Source organism: Trichoderma aggressivum, assembly GCF_033847375.1.
Source record: "Trichoderma aggressivum f. europaeum strain CBS 100526 chromosome Unknown scaffold_024, whole genome shotgun sequence".
Lineage (NCBI taxonomy): Eukaryota > Fungi > Ascomycota > Sordariomycetes > Hypocreales > Hypocreaceae > Trichoderma > Trichoderma aggressivum.
In genome coordinates, this window is record NW_026946390.1 from 501,834 (window position 1) to 520,345 (window position 18,512).

At 48.5% G+C, this 18,512-nt stretch overlaps 4 protein-coding genes across 4 annotated transcripts; 1 reads left to right on the forward strand and 3 right to left on the reverse strand.

Annotated features, from left to right (window-relative positions):
* Positions 1 to 748: 748 nt before the first annotated feature.
* Positions 749 to 4,073, reverse strand: Triagg1_6312 (uncharacterized protein; the record flags this gene model as incomplete). Its single annotated transcript, XM_062900923.1, has 6 exons — positions 749 to 856; positions 934 to 1,044; positions 1,098 to 1,415; positions 1,484 to 1,769; positions 1,829 to 3,030; positions 3,093 to 4,073. 6 exons carry the CDS (start codon positions 4,071 to 4,073, stop codon positions 749 to 751), a joined length of 3,006 nt encoding a protein of 1,001 aa, XP_062754858.1.
* Positions 4,074 to 5,495: 1,422 nt separating this feature from the next.
* On the reverse strand, positions 5,496 to 8,681 carry Triagg1_6313 (uncharacterized protein; the record flags this gene model as incomplete). The annotated part of the gene is made up of 4 exons (XM_062900924.1): positions 5,496 to 5,826; positions 5,890 to 6,069; positions 6,129 to 8,280; positions 8,372 to 8,681. 4 exons carry the CDS (start codon positions 8,679 to 8,681, stop codon positions 5,496 to 5,498), a joined length of 2,973 nt encoding a protein of 990 aa, XP_062754859.1.
* A 2,020-nt stretch (positions 8,682 to 10,701) lies between these two features.
* Triagg1_6314 (uncharacterized protein) lies at positions 10,702 to 12,472 on the forward strand (the record flags this gene model as incomplete). The annotated part of the gene is made up of 6 exons (XM_062900925.1): positions 10,702 to 10,745; positions 10,805 to 10,845; positions 10,903 to 11,000; positions 11,065 to 11,719; positions 11,863 to 12,386; positions 12,449 to 12,472. The coding sequence occupies 6 exons, from the start codon at positions 10,702 to 10,704 to the stop codon at positions 12,470 to 12,472; spliced, it is 1,386 nt and encodes a 461-aa protein (XP_062754860.1).
* Positions 12,473 to 12,934: 462 nt separating this feature from the next.
* Positions 12,935 to 18,310, reverse strand: Triagg1_6315 (uncharacterized protein; the record flags this gene model as incomplete). Its single annotated transcript, XM_062900926.1, has 3 exons — positions 12,935 to 16,488; positions 16,544 to 16,880; positions 17,579 to 18,310. 3 exons carry the CDS (start codon positions 18,308 to 18,310, stop codon positions 12,935 to 12,937), a joined length of 4,623 nt encoding a protein of 1,540 aa, XP_062754861.1.
* Positions 18,311 to 18,512: the final 202 nt, after the last annotated feature.

Genomic DNA, 18,512 nt, shown 5'->3' on the forward strand with positions numbered 1-18,512 from the left:
ACTGACACCATGGTTCTCAGCAAGCGCAGAAAGCTACTTCATACTCAGAAAAAGTACATCTTTACCACGCCACAACAGAGTAAGAGGTAAGTAGTGATTGCACTTGCTGAGTATACTCCCTGAGATCTTAGTGCGATTCAGGTACTCCGTACAACGCAGGCTGTTTTTCTTCCACAAGACATCAAGGCCCCACCTCTCTCATAAATCACGTAGGGCTTCATGTACGACAAAAGATCTCCAACAAATGTTTATTACGCCGCCAGAAGCGAAAGCGCTGTAGCCTTTTATCTCTCTAGAGCTTTTTTCTACAGTTCTCTACCCATTCATGATCCAGAAAGTGCACAAATAAACAGCAAAAAAATTGAGAGAAAAAATCTCCAACTGTATTCGAACCTGGAACCATCCAGATGAGGTAATGCCAAAGATTATTGAAATGGAGTCTGTTGGGCCATTCCCACGGTCACATCTGGTAAAAGGCAAGAGGTGAGTTCGATGGGAGGTCCCACTCCAATTTTCTTTAGTCTAAACTGTCTTATATAGGTATGATTTACACCATGAAAATTCCAAGCTTCAGCTTCATGCCCCCAATCAACAACCAAAGAGCCATTAGAATAACATTCTGACGACGGAGATGCTGTTTGTCAGCTCACATCTTCTTTTAATTCCTGCTGTTAGTTTTATCTACATTGTTTGATAATGCTCAATTCTGCCGCAAAGATTCTAATAGCCTCGCTCCAAATGCTTCAAATCAGTCGACGTCGTTTCCATCCTCCTCAGCATCGCTTTCTTCCTCGCCATCGTCCCCGTCATCATCTTCACCGTCGGATACCTCCTGACCAAGCCCTTTCAAGCGAGTCTGATAGCGTCCTGCATTAGTATGGAGTGTTTCTTTCCAATTGCATGAATGAATTGATGTGCGACAGGATCGCCTACCTTGTATTTTCCTAGCTTCTCCTCTAGATCACCAAACACCATGAGAAGATCGTCTAGTTCAGACTGAACCGCGTCCCTGGCTTTATCTGCATCTGCCACAGCTTGCTTTGTCTAGGGATACGTGTCAGCAACGCTATATTGACGTCGAATCCATCGTGTCTCACCTTTGCAGCTTCCTGCTGTAGCTTCTCAGTTTCTTGTTGTGCCTTTTCAGCTTCTTCTCGTAGCTTCTTGGCTTCCTCCTGTAGCTTCTCGACTTCGTCCTGTAACTTCTCATATTCATCTTGTCGTTTCTCGGCTTCTTTCCGCCGCTCCTCAACTTGTTCTCGTAGCCGCTCAGCCTCTTCTTTCGTATTCTTTAGCTCTTTTTCCTTCACTTCCGTTTTCTCGTTGGCCTCCTTTAGTTGCGCGGTATGCTCTTTTAATAGATCGGCATGCTCAGCGCGAAGCGCCTGAAGTTCAAGAGTCTTGCTCTTATTGGCCTGCAGAGAATTCCAATTAGCCAAATCCATAGAAAGCAATCCAGATTACCATGTCTACGTCTGCTCACCTTCATCACGTCAACCTCAAGCCTGCTAACAGTCGCCCGCAAATCTGCGATTTCAGCTTCCGCTCGCTGTCTCGCACGTTCTGCTTCTACTTCGTGCGCTTTTTTAGCCTGGTTTAGCTGGTTCTGGAGCTGCTGATCTTTGCCATTGAGCTGAGTTTGTAGATACTGATCTTTAGCAGCAAGTTGGGTTTGAAGCTGCAAGTCTTTCGCATTGAGCTGCTGTTGCATTTGAGCAGCTCTTTGCTCATACTCCGAGATTTTCGCAGCATGTTGGCCTTGCAGTTTGCTAGAGATATAGTTTAGTTGTGTTTCGAGCACTCAATATGTCAAAGACTCCAGACATACCGCATTTCTGTCGTCAACTTCGCCGCTGTGGCCTCGGCATCTTCGTTTGCACGGCGATTCGCTTCCTGCGCCTCTTTAACGGCCCCTTCCAGAGACTTATTGACTTTGTTGGCTTCTTGAATTGCGTGGTCTTTTTCGTCTATCTGATTCCGCAGAGAGTCCACAAGCTGCCTTGAAATACCCTGCTCCGTACCATTCGTAATAACCGAGACTTCCATATCGGGCACCTTATCAATGGCACGGATTGCACGACTGTAGTTATCCTTGAAAAAATCGACAAAAACATCATCAAAAAATACGTTGATCTCTTCACCATCGAGGGAGGAGATGAGTTTTTGTGGCGTAACTTCGAATTCTCGGAGCAAGGGATGGTTTCGAAGTTTTGCCAGCCGATTCAAGTAACCGTCTTTGTCAAGCCGCGACTCCAAAATAGAGTGTAAAGTTGCTCGTGGTATGGGTGAATCTTTCGTTGAGAACTCATAGACGACGCCCAACAACATGGCACATAGACCTTGTACGACTTCTCCCGCGATGCGAACTGGCTGTGAGATTACCTGTATAAGACCTTGGACGTTGCTGCCCTCGGCCAGAAAGTCGTTGACGGCGTCAAGGTCCTCAAATAGCCAACCAAGAAGTAACATTAGATATCCCACTAATATGCGGGTGTCATCATCTCGACGTATCCGCATGAGAAGATGCGCCGTGATCGTTTGTATGCTGGTCACTACTTCTTCGCCCTTGGAGGCATCTCCTTCGGTCAAACCCTTTGCCACTCCCTTGGCCGCAGGATTGTCATAGAGCAAATGGAATGCGATAACAGAGGCAAACCACACACGATATGGATCGCTCAAAAATACATCCCCCGGTAACCTCAGCAAAACACTCAGGATGTTGGCTGATTCGTCACGGCCAGACTGGTAGCCTTCTATGGCTCTGCCTAAAAAGTGAGATTTCACTTCGGGGTGGTTGGAAAAATAGGCCTTTAAGCATTGGCAAGCAGCGAATCGCAAGTCAAATGCGGAAAGATCGTGCACGTTTAGTGTCAGGTCCAGTAAACCATCAATGATGTAGATCTTAGATTGGCCGTTGGGTGCACTTGTAGCTCCAGCGGCAGATTCCAGGGGGGGAGGAACCATGAGTGAGGCGAATCCTTCCTGGATGGTCATGTTGTTACGGATCAAATCGCCACATGTGGCCAAAGCCTACTCGAAATGTTATGATTGCGGCTCAAACGATTAAAAAGCAGGGTAGCAGGCCTCCGCACCTCAGCTTTGATTTGGATTTGAACGTCGGCATCGAATGCGAGCTGCAAGACAAGATAGCTGAGCCCATGTCTCCAGAAGGTAGCTTGGTTCTGATGCGTCTCAGCGGAGCTTGCAGATAGGAATAAACGGATGATGGAGATGAATGCGTAGATGTTGCGATTGTGCTGGATCTGTGCCCACTTGGCAATGCTGTCTTCCTGTTTCTGATCTTCGAGCAGTCCCTTAAGCATCTCTGTGAGCTTGCCTATGCAACCAGACTCTCGGAATAGAGACTGGTTGGCCAAATTGCCCCTCAATAGGTTGGCCAGGAGTATCAAACAGTCCTCCACGGTCCTCCCACCCTCAGAGAGCGAGCCATCGGCAGCAATAATGGCAAATAGTTTATCAAAGGCATTTTGAAAGGCAACGAGTTTCTGTATTTCAATTGAGCTAGACGTTAGTAATATCAGCAGGTTGACACCTTCATTGCGAATCGCCTCTCGTTGGTCGTCAAGAACGCCCGCGAGTCGATTGATGCCCAATGGCGCAGAGAGGACACATTCTTCCGTCCGCTGAGTTCGTGCTATAAGGATTGAGCTCAGAAGTTGCAAAGAGTATAGCCGTGAGTAGAAATCAGGAGCGTCTAGGAAGTCCAGCACAAGCGTAATGTTCTCCTGCCTTTGGGTGAATTCGTCGGCCAGCCATAATGCGATTTCGTCTGATGCTTCGGGGCTTTCCTTGTTTGGGTTGAACAGCATCAGCAAAGTTTCCAGAACAATTTTGATTGTGTCGACATCTTCGGAGTCTTTGGACAGGCTACCAATCAGGCTCCTCAACGCTCCAGAAGCTACCGATGCTGGGAAGTCCTTCGCGAAGCTTCGCAAGCCTAGAACCGCAGCGCGCCGATCTTCGAGGAGAGTTGCGGAAGCAAGTCGGCCACTGAGGACAGTGATGGTTTCGCCAGCGGACTGTTTCGCCGGCGTGCTGGAGATAGAGAACATGTCGTCACTTCACCCATGTCCTTGGTTGAGAATTGGTGTCGGAAACTGGTTGCGCTACGTAGAGCTTCCACATACTCTACCTAGTATAGGCCACAGTTAAATTGAGCTTTGCGGAAAGCTTCTAGAAAACACCCTGGCCTAGGCGCCTCATGCATGTCACAATGTGCCATGTTAATTTAGGGAAACGCCTATTCAGCCCCTCCAATTTCGCTATTCAGCATACCATATTGTAGATGATACAGAGTACTAGACAGCTATAATTATAATAAATAATTATAATAGTACTAGAAAAAAGCTTTTTGGTTAAAGATCCATATATGTATAACATGTAACATTTCCTAGCACTTAAATACAATCGCGGTATCAATGATTTTGAATTATAAGTATTAAATTATTTCCTCTATAGATTATTTCTGTGCACTGGGCATGGTGCCTTGATTTCTAAAAATAGCTCCGAACATGGGTAGGTCGCGTTATCTTATCGGGTATGGCTGTCACCGGGTTGACCAGCAACGCGTCGTTCCACCCGAACAAAATAGTCTTTGTTCTCGATCTCAATGCGCCTCGATGTAGCCCATGTGTTGGCCATCACGCATGGATTTTCTTTCTTCGCGCTTCCTTCTGTTTAATTGATACCCTCTCTATAATGGCTCCTCGTCAAAAGACTTCGGCGGCCTCACAAAAATTGCGCTCCAGACCAAGCGATGTACAACGTACGTGCTAGACAATCCCCAAAGGTTCCTCTTTGCTGTCTGCTAACTGTCGTTCAGCGGGCGATCCATTGCCTACAAGACAGAAGCGACGATATCGCCCGGGCACCGTTGCGCTGCGAGAGATCAGGCAGTACCAGTCAAATACAAAGCTTTTATTGTTAAAACTGCCATTCATGCGCCTTGTGAGTGCTGCACTTGCCTCCCATTCTCATCTGGACGTGTTTTTTGATAGTGGTTAGGTTCGCGAAATTGGCTTGAACTGTCGGCCGAGAGGAAAAGACTTCAGATGGCAGAGCCAGGCTATTCAGGCACTACAAGAGGCCGCGGAGGCCTTCATGGTACATCTTTTTGAGGATGCGCAGCTGTGCGCCGTCCACGCAAAGAGAGTTACGCTTATGCAAAAAGACATACAGCTTGCAAGGAGAATCCGAGGCATCTGGGGCGGCCTTGGTTGAAAGTCAAGTAGTAGAGACGGAATTGGCATTGATATATCTATTACTATTAATATTGTACCTTGTCATACACACAGACATGAATAAGTCTTGATGTGTGAGGTAACTTGTTTACGTACGAGCAAGATGACTCTGGCATCCATTGTCTGCTGGGCAGCATAGCAATACCCTTCGGTAAAACATTCCTACAGCATATATGTGCGTTTCGGGAAGGACGAATTACCTCACATACGCACAGGATGGCGAGTTATATCAAGTTACGCATAGTCACGTCCGCGCCGTTGACCACCACCGTAATGAGGCCGTGTTCCATAGTTGCCTCCGCGCCCTCCTTGGCGGTTGTAGTCATTCCCCTGGCGGTTGTAGTCATTCCCCTGGCGGTTGTAGTCGTTTCCCTGGCGGTTGTAGTCGTTCCCCTGGCGGTTGTAGTCGTTCCTATTGTCGGACCAACCCTGCTGAGGTTGGGCATATGTACCGGGCGGCGGACCCGCCCTCGGGTCAAACGATGGCCCGCCTGAAGGCTGCCATCTCCCAGCTTGCGGCATACCATAAGGCGCATTAGAGTGCGGCTCGAAGCGTTGGTTGTCCCTATTGTGTCCGTTATAAGAGTCTCGTGAGTCCCTATAGCCACCGGAATAACCACCCCTGTACCGACCACCATTGTTATTGCCGTAGTGCTGCGGGTGTCCTCCATAATTGCGACCTGGTCGGTTGGTTTTTCCTCGAATTACCTCAATATCACTCCTAGTCAAAGCCGGCGGCGGCATTCGCACTCCGCGTAGGAGCATTGATTTGTGTGTCTGCGATACCTGGGGCATGTCATAGTAAACGCTGCGGCTGATTAGTTGAGTGATACAAGGGTGGTGGGATAAAGTAAGATGGATATTCACCTGATGGAATGGTCGTAATCTAGATCCGGCATAGATCGTCGCTCGAGAGGATAGCTCAAGGCCCCATGGGGAACCTTGTTCTCTTGTTTCTCAATCTCCCCGGCGAGGCCATTGCTATGTTCTGTATTGATACTGAGCCTTGAGCGATCTTGCTTCTTAGAATAGAAAGTGGTCAAGATGTCGTCGTAAAGGCCTTCGTGGTTGTCGGATAACAACAAAACTTCTCTTCCTACTGTATTTCGTGCAACATCTTCTGGGCTTAATAGAGGATACTTGCCTTGAACCGCCTTAAGGAGTCGTGACATGTCGATAAATGGAAGAAGAGCCACTCCTTGCCATGCCATCTTCTTTCCATTTAGATCAACTTCAAAATCTTCGGGGTAGAAGTCAATAATCTCGCTGTCTTTATTCAACATTAGATCATGGAACACTGTGGGGAGAGCATGACGAGATGCCGCTGGTAAGACGCTCATGAGCTGTTCAAAAGGTCTAGAAATTCGCCCCTTCTCGAAGCGGATATCCATTTTGCTGAGATTCTTGAAATCTGCGGCAAAGGGGGCGTAATGGTAAGGATAGTACCACTCCCAAGACGGACATCCCTGGAAGTAATATAACAATACCCAGGCCAAACCTTCCACGTACGCCTCGGCGACTTTGTGGCGAAATTCAACATCTTGTGGATCCTTATGGAACTTCTGCTGGTAGTAGCGATCTTCATACCCGTCTTCCCACAAACGAACATTATCGATTGGTTCAACCTCCTGGGGTACCTGTGGTTTAGGTTTAGATGACTCTGCTGAAGAGGAGTTGGCAGTGTCATCAAGTTCTGCAGCCTTCCTTTTCCCAAGAGCCGAAGGCAGTGGTTGGGTAATGTCTGCTGCTGCGCCGGACGCCGTCTCGTCTTGGTTGGCATTGTCCTTGTCAACATTGTCCTTGTTGGTGTCTGCTCGCAGTCGGTCTCGCATGACACTAGCCGCACCCTTGTTGGCTAACGTCACATCTTGGGCAGCACCGCGGCTGACAACCATGTCGTGGGTGATATTTGCTAGCAAATTTGTGGGCTGTGTCGCGATAGGGAACAGCTGCAATCCTTTAGTTGGATCTGCATGCCCATTTTGCTTGGAAGCAGAGCCGTGCTGCCCATTCCTTGAGTAGCCTTCGTTTTGAAGCTTTCTCCTTTTGAAAGAAGCCTCTCGACGATCTTCCTGTTCTTTTCTTCGCTTGAAAATTGCACTCTCCTGATTCGCAAGGCCGTCAAGAATGACTTGCGCTCTCTCCAAATCGATGTGGCCATCTTTGGTGACATAGCCACCCATAGATGGTAAATTGGTTCTCCAAATCGTAGTCAGGGTGTCGATTCCATGCTCACGAATTTCCAGAGCTGGCAAATGAGGCAGAAAGTCGTTACCAACGAAGCAGCACATGAAAATCCAGTCGTCAATCGCGCGTTCTAGATCAAATTTGAAGGGGAGATCTGGAATAGACAGCTCAGCCGCGAGATATTCTCTAAGAACAGAAACGTGTAGCCAAATAAAAGGCTTCAAGACAGGAGTTTGGCTGTCCTTGCTTTTCTCATTGTCAGCATCCTCAGCGGGCTTCGGTGCTCCACGGCAATTATTAGCCTCGTGTCCTTTTTGGCCACAGAGCTTGCATGTCCTGTTTTTGCCCTCATTGAAAAATACATCTTCACGCAAAACTCGGAAGTGAGGTTCATGCGTGGCAAGCCCCAGCATGATAAGATCGGCATCCAAGCCATAGATGACATGACGAGTATTAGGGTCGTAATTAGGAGAGGTGCGTTGAGATCGGATGAAGGACATGATTTTGTGTTCACCCTCACCTGGGACCGTAGCATCAGATATAATGATTTTGAGCTTAGCCCAAGCGGGATCCGTGTTCAATTTGTATTGGCACCAATATCGCAGACTCAGGGCCAAGATATCCATGAACGGAGTGCCTGGAGTAATGGAGTTGGAATCGAAAGCTTTCTTGACAACGGTTTCCGTGTCAGCAGCTGGAAAAGCACCGCCGTTTTGACGTTTTAGTAGCTCGATCAGCGCCTTCTTATCTTCTTCCTTTTCCTGGGCTTCCCGAGCTGACCGAAATCGTCGGGATCGTTGCTGGTTCATCTTCGCTCTTGGTGCAACTCCATCTGTTGGACATTTGTTAGCCTACTCTGATCAAAAGCAATAGTCGTAAATCACTCAGGGCTGGCGATTACGAGGACTGGGCGCCACACTTACCAACAGCAATCATGAGAATTTTGCGAGGGCGAACCATGTTCACGACACGATCCGTGTATCTGAAAACTTCTAGCATCATCTCCTCCTCATCGGCCGGGGCAGGCCTATCTTCTGGATGAGAGCATGGATGGACAATTCCATTCATGTCCAGGTACAAATTGTCGAGCTCTTCTCCATTGGGATTTGGTTGAGTGGTGTCAACGGGAATGGTGATGCCATCTTCGGTGGTAATTGGTGTCTGCTCAATCACGGGAGAAATGATCTTAGGATATTTGTTGGATAGCCATCGGAAGGCCGCGGGGATACCCATGTTGGATTATGCCTGCTGTGAGGAGAATCGAATCGCTTGATGCTGCTGAACGATTCTCGGGCAACGAATCGAAGAAGAAAGAACGCGACTACGCGCGGCTGAAATTTCGGCTGCGCGAGGAGGGTAATTAATCGAGTAGCAGATAATCAAGAACAAGAAGCTTGACCTGATCGTGCGACTCGTAACGTATGAATAAAAATAAAGACAGAAGGTAGTGATGATGTATGTTCGAGGTCTCAACACAGTTGCTGCACCTGAAAGACATGCATGGGGGAAAAAATAGCTGGTCTAACTTTGCGAAATGTCGATAGTGTTAAAGTTTCCAGACCATGGAAACGCGCACTGTATAGAGACTGTGAGGTGCTTTCATAAGGTTTTCCCCGAGAGAAGAGTAATCTGAAATCAATTTAAAAAAAAAAAAAAAAGAATTCATCTATTAATTATAATACATATTTACATTCTCTTAATACCATTTAATAAAAAATATAGTTATCAATATTCTCGTTGTATTTGATTCAATTTCCTATCATATCCCATAAAGTACCGAAATATTTCACCAAGTACTATACTAAGCTAAGCCCAATTAGCGTTAGCCTAGCAAGAATTCCCAGAGCGTATTCGATCTGCTGAATTTAAGGTACCTTACCAGAGCCACTGTTCAGGGTGCTTCTCTTGTAGACAATCGGCGTTGTTTGGTTGATTCTTTGGGCCTACCTTGAGCTGCCTCAAGGCAAAACCCAGTTGTTAATCATGTCTATATCTAATGAAGCTCTGCAGAAGGTAAGCCTGATGACTGCGGATTTTGCAATTCACACTGACCAATCTTGCTAGCTGGCGCTCGAGATCGAGTCGCAGGCCATCGCAGCGCAACAACAAATCGGCATGGTTCGAAGTCAAATCGCAGGCAAACAGCGAGAACAGCGCCTACTGCGGTTAACCATTAGCGAACTACAGAGCTTCCCAAGCAATTCTGTCGTCTATGAAGGCGTGGGGAAAATGTACGTATAAACGGACAGGTCACGAGGCATGGCAGCTACACAGTGATGGAACTAACGTTGACTCTTCGCGGGGTGTAGGTTTGTTTCTCTTCCTCCCAATACTTTGCACGGCAAATTACAACGCCAGATGCAGGATCTTGATGGTGATGTCGATCGACTGAACCAAAGATTGCTGTATCTCGAGACAACGCACAAGAATAGCCGAGAGCACATTGACCAGATACTACGTACTCGTTGAGAACAAAGAAGAGACAAGAAAATAAAAGAGGAGGAGGGCATATATCTACCTACCTACCTATATCACCAACCTTTGCCCACGCCTCCTTATCTCGAAACATCACATCCATTACCCACCTACCTACCTGCGTGTGGCCATGTCAGAAACGTACGGGGGATGGTTTGCCCCGCCTTAGAATGCATCAGGAGCAGCAATCATGATGCAAAGCTTGTATAACTGAATTTATGAAGACAATAATAGTAAATTAATCAAGTATACATAAATGCAAACAGTGTACTCGTAAAATTCAGTATCAGCGAGGCAATTTTGTCCCAACATCCAAGCTGTAGCACACGTAAGGCAAGGTATACTTTGCCTTTTACCCCCCCAAATTCCGCAAGTTGGGCTGCCACCCGAAGCCCTTCTGGGAGCTTCCCGCAGCTGGAATTGGCGTTAACTCAACGCGCATCATATCCGGCCCAACCCCTCTAGTCTCTTGTATCTGGCTTCTCTGCTCCCGTGCCCCACCAATAGCTGCGGCACCTCTTAGTAACGTCTAGCTGTGCGGTCTCTCTTCAGCCCGCCACGTGCAACAGCAAACGACATCATCTGCATCATAAAGACTGATTGCTCCTCCAACAAGCCCCGACCCTCGCGACTCTTGCCACGCCCGAATCCTCACCACGCTGCCGCGGACTCATCAAGCGCCACGACCCATCACCCCTCATTGACCTCCTGTTGCGCTGTATCTCGTCACCCCGGCTGCCTGTGCCACCTCTGATCCCTGCTATCGCTGCCAACCAAAATGGTCGACAGTGAAGCGAGCTCACCAACCTGGAAGTTTACCCAGTATGTGCCTGTGCTAGAGCTTCCGTGCATTGGACTTTGCAGCTAAATCCGATTCCCAGATGCTTCGGCGACAAGGGCGATGTTGAGGATATCACCGAAGGTTCGCCGCGTCCTCTCCTCTGACGTATGTTGTGTGATACTGACCGCGGGGCCCCAGCCGACATCATCTCAACGGTAGAGTTTGACCACACAGGCAACTATCTTGCAACCGGTGACAAAGGAGGGCGAGTGGTTCTATTTGAACGCAACGAGACGGTATTTGCCCCCTTGCCCAGCTCGCAAATGCTCTCGTGGCCGCAGCCTTTCTAATTCTTGGTAGAAAAAATCCTGTGAATACAAATTTCACACCGAGTTTCAATCCCACGAGCCTGAGTTTGACTACCTCAAGTCTCTCGAGATCGAGGAAAAGATCAACAAGATCAAGTGGTGCCGCCGACAGAATGCTTCCCATTACCTCCTATCAACCAATGACAAGACGATCAAGCTGTGGAAGGTTTTTGAGAAGTCTCTGAAGGTGGTGGCGGAGAACAATCTTTCCCACGATGTAACGCCTGGCGGTCCGGTGGGCGGAGGCGGAGGCCTTCGAGCTCTCCCCACGACCCAGCAGTTCAGAAATGCGGCCGACCTCAAATTGCCTCGCCTCACACACCACGATACTGTTGTCGCCGCCGTCCCCAGACGAACCTATGCAAACGCCCACGCATACCACATCAACAGCATATCCGTGAACAGTGATGGCGAAACCTTCATTAGCAGTGACGATTTGCGCATCAACCTCTGGAACCTCAATATTCAAGATCAGAGCTTCAACATTGTTGACATCAAACCCGCCAATATGGAGGAGCTGACCGAGGTGATCACTGCAGCTGAGTTCCACCCAATCAGCTGCAACTGGTTCATGTATGCCAGCTCAAAGGGCACCATCAAGCTTGCCGATATGCGAGAGAGCGCCTTGTGCGACCAACACGCAAAATGTTTGTATCCAACCAAATCCATCCTAATTCCCCAGGTTTCGCGGAGAACACTGACCAAGAGGGGAAAACCCACTTAGTATTCGAACAAGAGGAAGATCCTTCATCTAGATCGTTCTTTTCCGAAATCATTTCGTCAATATCAGATGTGCGATTCTCCTATGACGGAAGATATGTCTTATCTCGAGATTATCTCACCGTCAAGATATGGGACATCAATATGGAGCGGCAACCCGTCAAGACGATACCCATCCACGAGCATCTACGCCCTCGATTATGCGATACGTATGAAAACGACAGCATCTTCGACAAGTTCGAGGTCGTCTTTTCCGGCGATGCCAAGAATGTCATGACGGGAAGTTACAACAACAACTTCATGATCTATCCTTCCGATCCCGACAAGGAGGTGGAGGTGGTTCTCCAAGCGGACAAGTCAGCTTTCAAGGCAAAGAAGGTGGGCGTCCCTACACCCATTAATTCATCCACAAGCCCCACAGCTGCGAACGGTGGGAAGAAGGGAGGTTCAAGAGCGGGCAGCCCAGCTGGTGGTGCCCAGGGCCAGAGAATGCGGAAAGAGACGGACGCGGACCAGATTGACTTCAACAAGAAGATACTACACATGAGCTGGCATCCGTTCGAGGATAGTATTGCCATAGCCGCAACCAACAATGTAAGTCTTCCCGCGGCTCTTTAGACTATCGACGTTGATTAGAAGCTAACTGCTCGCCACAGCTCTTTGTATTTTCAGCACTGTAGTTGCAGGTAGAAATTTTGGAACACTGAAGAGCGCCTCAACGCATATCACCTCCCAGGGTTGCCTATGTTAGTCAAATATCAAGGAGTACTTAACAGTGAACCAACGTCCTAATTATAGTTGGGCAAGAAAACTAAGAGAATTATAAAATATAGTATAACTTGAAACAAGACGTACTGTTAATAGTCTATATGAAAAAAAAATTACAAAACAAAAATCACGGATATTTCTCATGCTGAGAAGCCTCCAGTCCAAGTTGCCCCCATTACGATAAAAAGAACGTTCTAGCTTTTCAAGAAATTCATGCGGAGCAGTTTTACTTATTTTATGTATTTAGGTATCATACTATACAACATGTTTCATCTCCGTCTGGGTGCTACTTGTGACAGTATTATTCCTTCAACTTAGTAGCCTGGTGTTGCCATCTTCACAGCCATCTCGTGTTCTTTTTACCGATCCTCTCTTCACCGTCCGATACGTTTAGTTGCACGCCCGTTCGATGGTATGTCTTCGTCATCTGTTGATTCCTTAGAGCTGCTAGACCGGGAACGCATCATCGTCTCATTAACCTTGATACTTCTGCCGGTGCGCCCTTGGTGACTCTTGCCCTCCCCTTCGTCTTCTTCAGAAGCCTTGTTTACCGCCTTGGAGACGTTCCGTGATTTCCGTGTGCCAATTTTGAACGATTTCCCTTTAAGAGCCATTCGTTCGGCCATAGACATAAATTGAGAATTCATCGGCAAGACCACATCCAGCGAGGGTCCACTTCGAGTAGGAACGTCAGATTTTCGGGGCCGACCTCTCTTCTTTTTCGGTGCTCGATCTACTGTTTCATCTTCAGTCACAACTTCATCAGGTATGGTGAGGTGCTGATCCTCCCGAGGAAAGTGGGCGGCAATGGTAGTGACGCCTGGAGGCCTGGAGAGCCTGCGTCGTTGCTGTGAATCACCAGCGGGACGGATATCTCCATCGTTGGGTGTTTCCTGTACTGCTAAATATTCCGCTCCATGAATTTCTTCATCATTAGATGCTGCCACGTCTTCTTCAAGTCCCCATGACGTAGACAGCGACTTCTTTGGACGACCCCGCCTTCGTCTGTTCCTCCCGCCATCAGATTGTGGCGCCGGCGGCCGCGGCGGCGGCGGTACGTTCTTCACTGGTGATGCTGTCTTTGGCATATTCCTTGGGGGCCGACCGCGTCTCTTTAGAATCACATCCCCGATTGTCTCCTGGAATGCTCCATCGGGGTCTTGAACTTCGGGGTTGCTCGATTCCAGTTCCTTCCCGTTCGTTTGCACGGCTAACGAGCCGTCGGCTGTCGTTGAGCTCGCCAACGCTTTTGGAGACGGCAAGGAAACCGCTTCGGTTTCCTCTAATTCGTCTATATCCAGATCATCAACCTCTACATACGACGCTCGTGGCTTGGCATGTCGAAGAGTTGGCTCGTTGATGTCAGGTCGAGGCAGAGATATCTCAGGTACTATGTCCGGCTCTTCATGATGAACCGCTGACGACTTGGTAGAAGCGTCACCATCTAAGGGGGGAATGGTAGTTGTTTGCTTGACTGTTGCTGCCGAGCCCCCATCTGCAAAAAGAGCTGGGTCCATATTGTCGAGGAAATCGGACAGCTCTGCCGTGAGCTTGGTTCTTTTCTGATGACTTTTAGGAATTATGAAATCGGGATCTTCATTCTCCCGCTTCGCCTTCCTCTTGGCTGCCCGAATAGTTTTCTTTACAAACTCTGGAACAGTTGGTTCATCAGCTTCCATTGAATCCGCGGACGGCGCTTGGTATGGATCAAAAAGAATTTTATCCGGAGTGTCGTCCTGTTCATAGTAACCCATTCCTATACGCTGGCGTGCGAACACTGATGGATCGGGATACTGGGATGAATCCACATTCTCTCGCTCCCTGACATTGGCCGGGGTAGGGGCCGCATCATTTGCCGGCACGTCGTCGACGTCAAGGGTGTGATTATTGGCCACGTCAAATGAGTAATCTGTCGAAGTTCCTCCATCTCGACCGAGCACTTGGCTTTGGTCTCCATAACCATTGACTGCAGAAGTTTCCGTGGGCTGTGTGGCGAAAACGGGACTGGATTGCACCCTAGGCTCTGCTTCGGCGTGTGTCAGTGCATCTTGGGCTTTGGCGTTATCCGCCTGCTCCCGTAGCAATTGCATTCTCTTGCTGTCTTTACTGCGGCTTTCTTCCCCTGCGGCTTTCAACCAGGACAGGTTATGAATTCGGAAATCCACTAATGCCTCTACGCTGCGGTCGTCGGCGATCCGGCGAGTATCATGTCCAAGAGATGTGTTCTTTGGCATGTATGGCTGCGTAGTGCCTGTGCGGCGGCAGTGGCCACAATTACATATCCCGAGGCATTTGGGACACTGCCAATGTTCGTCTTCTAAAACAGTTTGTGGCATAAGATCGAATGCCCGGTATAAAACGCCGTAGCAGTAGGCTTCGGAGCAACCAGGGTTCGTGCATAGATGTACCCGATAGCTGTAATCCGGATGACAGCAGACATGGCATCGATGGACTTCCCCCTTCTTCTTCTTTCTTCTTGACTTCTTATTTGGTTTATCTTCAGCATCACCCTGCTCAGAGTCACTCGGTGTCTTTTCGCGCTCTGGTTTAGTAATGTCTTTCCAGGGACGTCGCCGTAGAGCTTCTTGGCAAATCTGAGCAAGAGATTTCTTTCCTGCCTTCTGCTTGGCTACCTCGAGCGGGTGAGGAGATGATTCCAAATCCACGTAGCCATCAATGGCGATGACTGTTGCTTTCCAAGCTTCATAGCTATCAGTCAATTCTGACCACGACCACTGCTCACACCACTGAAGGCCAGAGAGGCAGGCGCATGATCGTCCCATTGCGTAGCATTCCATACATACGTCATATGCATCTTCGTCCCCGTTAATTAGAGGTCTGATACAATGCTTGCAGGTAAGAAACCGGTTGAAGATGTTGGACCTGCAGTAGGAGCAAGTAACACAAGAGTCAAAAGGTAGATACTCAATGTCCTTTTCTTTGAACGCAAAGACCTCGTCGACGAGAATTTCGGTAAACAGCTGGAATAGTTTCTTGAAGTCAGCCGCCAACTGCTTCACGCGTGGAGAACTTCGAAAAACATCTCGCCCAAAGCCCATGAAGCCAATCTGCACCATTTCTGCTTTCTTTTCAAGGCTTCGGAGTTCTGCGTGGTACTTCTGGAGTGTGTAGTATATGATGGCTTTGTTTTTATACTGCTCATCCCGACACACCAAGCGAGCTTTGGGCAGCGCTTCGTGTAGTGCGAGCTCCAACGTCTCCACCGTAGTGCGATTCCAAGCGACCTTCATCGTCCTGGTTCCTCTGTTCCAGACTTGGTGTGCTGCGAGAGGTGGTATGAGGATGAAATCACCCACACATTGCTCCACAATGTAGACGTCAAATGGGGCCTTCTTCCAAGCATTGATCTGCGCGAAGTGCTTCTCAATCTCAATATCATGACCAAGCATCGACAGGAAGTACTCTCGAACCACTTCACGGTCTTTGCTCTCCGTCATGAACCAAACTGAGCTGCCCTTTTTCTCTCCGTTTTCATCTCGAGACGCCTCGACCATGATATTCTGCCCCAGCGATGCGCACATCTCCCGGTGCGCCGGCGTGTAGGTCCCTTCATGACCTATGTAGCACATGAGATTTTGGGCTCGCATTTCCTCTGGTAAACTGGACATGAGATCTCCGGCGGAGGCTGCAGTAGTTTCACTCTCAAACGCTTCCTCGTCATGCATCCTTTTACCTCCTTTGCTGGTGACATTTTCGTTGAGATAGAAGAGATTGGGATGTATAATCTTTTGCAGCATATCGCGCCATTCCGCAGGGCAGTCAATATCTTTAAGATAGAGTCGTTGTCGACGCTCGTCGCGATACGTACTCGGAGTCCACTGATTGGTGAGCTGTTTCATAGACCGTAGATAGTGTCCAGTGGTCATGGGAATATCAGAGGCGTTGGAAATGTCGCGGACATTTTCCTCTGCAAGGCAAGCTGATTAGTGATTTGTCTGTGGCAGCTCGGGGAGATTACAAACGTTTTTTATCATAAGCATTCTCAAGCCATCCTGCGCTGAAAAGCGAGGAAGGCAAAGCAGCATCCCATCCTTCAATGACGAGAGGCTTGCCACCAGCTATGACGTGTATCGCAACGAGCTTCTCGAAGTCATGCTGGCCCAGGCTGCGGATTTGGGATCGCGATACTCGCTGAGCCCATCGAAAATTCGGTGTGTGGTCTACCAAGGAGTGTAGATCAAGATCTGGGGGTATCGGATCGAACTTCGCTTGCGGATGCTGAGCGCTAGGCATCTTGTTTTGTGTGTCGCTGCTCAGCAGCGCTGACCATTTGAGGTTTGTGAGTGGCGATTGACGCGGCTGTGTTCAGCTGTATGAGCAAAGCTACCTCTCTATGCACAAATCAGCCTTCCAATGCACTTGAGTAGGCCCACAAAGGGCCTGCCAACTGGTCGTCGTGGTTTGAAGTCACTGGGTTGTGAGTATGATCGCGTAAAGTTGCATTTGTCACCTGAGATAGGCGCGACGTGAGGATAGATAAATCAATCCGGCCTAGCACGGCGCACCTAAGCAGAAGCTAGCAGTGTTGTGTTAGTGTTTGGGAGGAGTGGGGGGGATCCTGGTAGCCGGCAGCAGCGGCAGCTACCAGGTACTAAATAAGCCAAGACCCAATGGAAGCTACTAAGGTACTTGTGTACTATTGTGCTAACCTGGACAAATCGCCTGGGAGCTGGGTTATGACATGTACCTAGAAGAAGCCCAAGAGAGCGAACGTGAAGATGGCCATGTGACAGCAAATTATGATATGGATTCATGTTACAATTAACCCTTGACGTATCTGGTTCATTTTGATGGTTCTGTTATAACAATACGTGAGAAATAGCTGCAATGACATGAAAAAATCGACTTCCTCTTCCGATGCTACACTCCTATCCTCTCAAGTGATATAATATGAGCTTTAACCGATCGAGCGCCCGACTTATGGTCGTCGGCTCCCTGCTACATTGCTCCCGATCTGATGTTTCCATCGTGGGTGTCGGGTGCGAATTGCCCCATACCCGGGCATTGTACGCTGTAAACACACCACCCCAATACCCAAACCAAGTACTACTTGTCTCTTCAATGTTCGTTGTTCCAAGATACGGTGCTGCTTGTGAAGATAGTTCAGAATTAGTGATGAAATCAGGAGTGAAATCAAGCTTGTCGTCTTGATCGATGAGTGTGTCAGCCACAGCTTCATTCCATGATTCATTCTCGCCTGAGATCTGCAAATCATGCTCCCGGGAAAGGGTCGTCTCAATCGATTCATTTGCTGGCTCCGAGAGAAGTTCTAAAACGGCCAGGCCATCTGATGCTTCTTGATCTGCAAATGAAGATCTAGAAAAGCCTACTTGATAGCCATCATTTATCAGCGCATCCGTTGAACTTTTGGTGAACGTCTCAAATGAATCATCCTGGCCCTCATGAGCAGTCTCTCGGCTCTGGTCAAGCAACGTATTCCGGGGTGGTTTGTATGACGAGTACTCGCCAGCAATAGGCGAAAGCGATCCCATGCTACTCGAACCAGCAGAGGATTTTAATTCTGATGCCAAAGCTGGCACTTCCCGAAATGTCGTGATGGCATTGACTACCATCTTTGTGGAGGCCCCAAGCTGAGATGCCGCTAATCCCAGCCCTGCCTTCTGTTTGCCCTTGGAGTCCGTAGATGCTTTCTGTAATTCATCTTCAGTAGAGGAGCCCAAAGGCGCAACGCCCTCTGGATAATTGTGGCCGAGCTTTTCGTTGTCCATTATTCCAGAGTGATGAAGCGTGAAGGATGAGAAGGTTGTATGTCAAGGTCTTAGCCGAGGCATGTGAACGAAGCGAACGACTTACACAGTAATTGACTGAGTCGTGCCATATCACAGTGCGTGTTCACACGTTATGAATTAGCCGCTGCTGAATGGTGGGATGCGAGCAAAATTATCCAAATCCGTCCATTCGCATACAAGG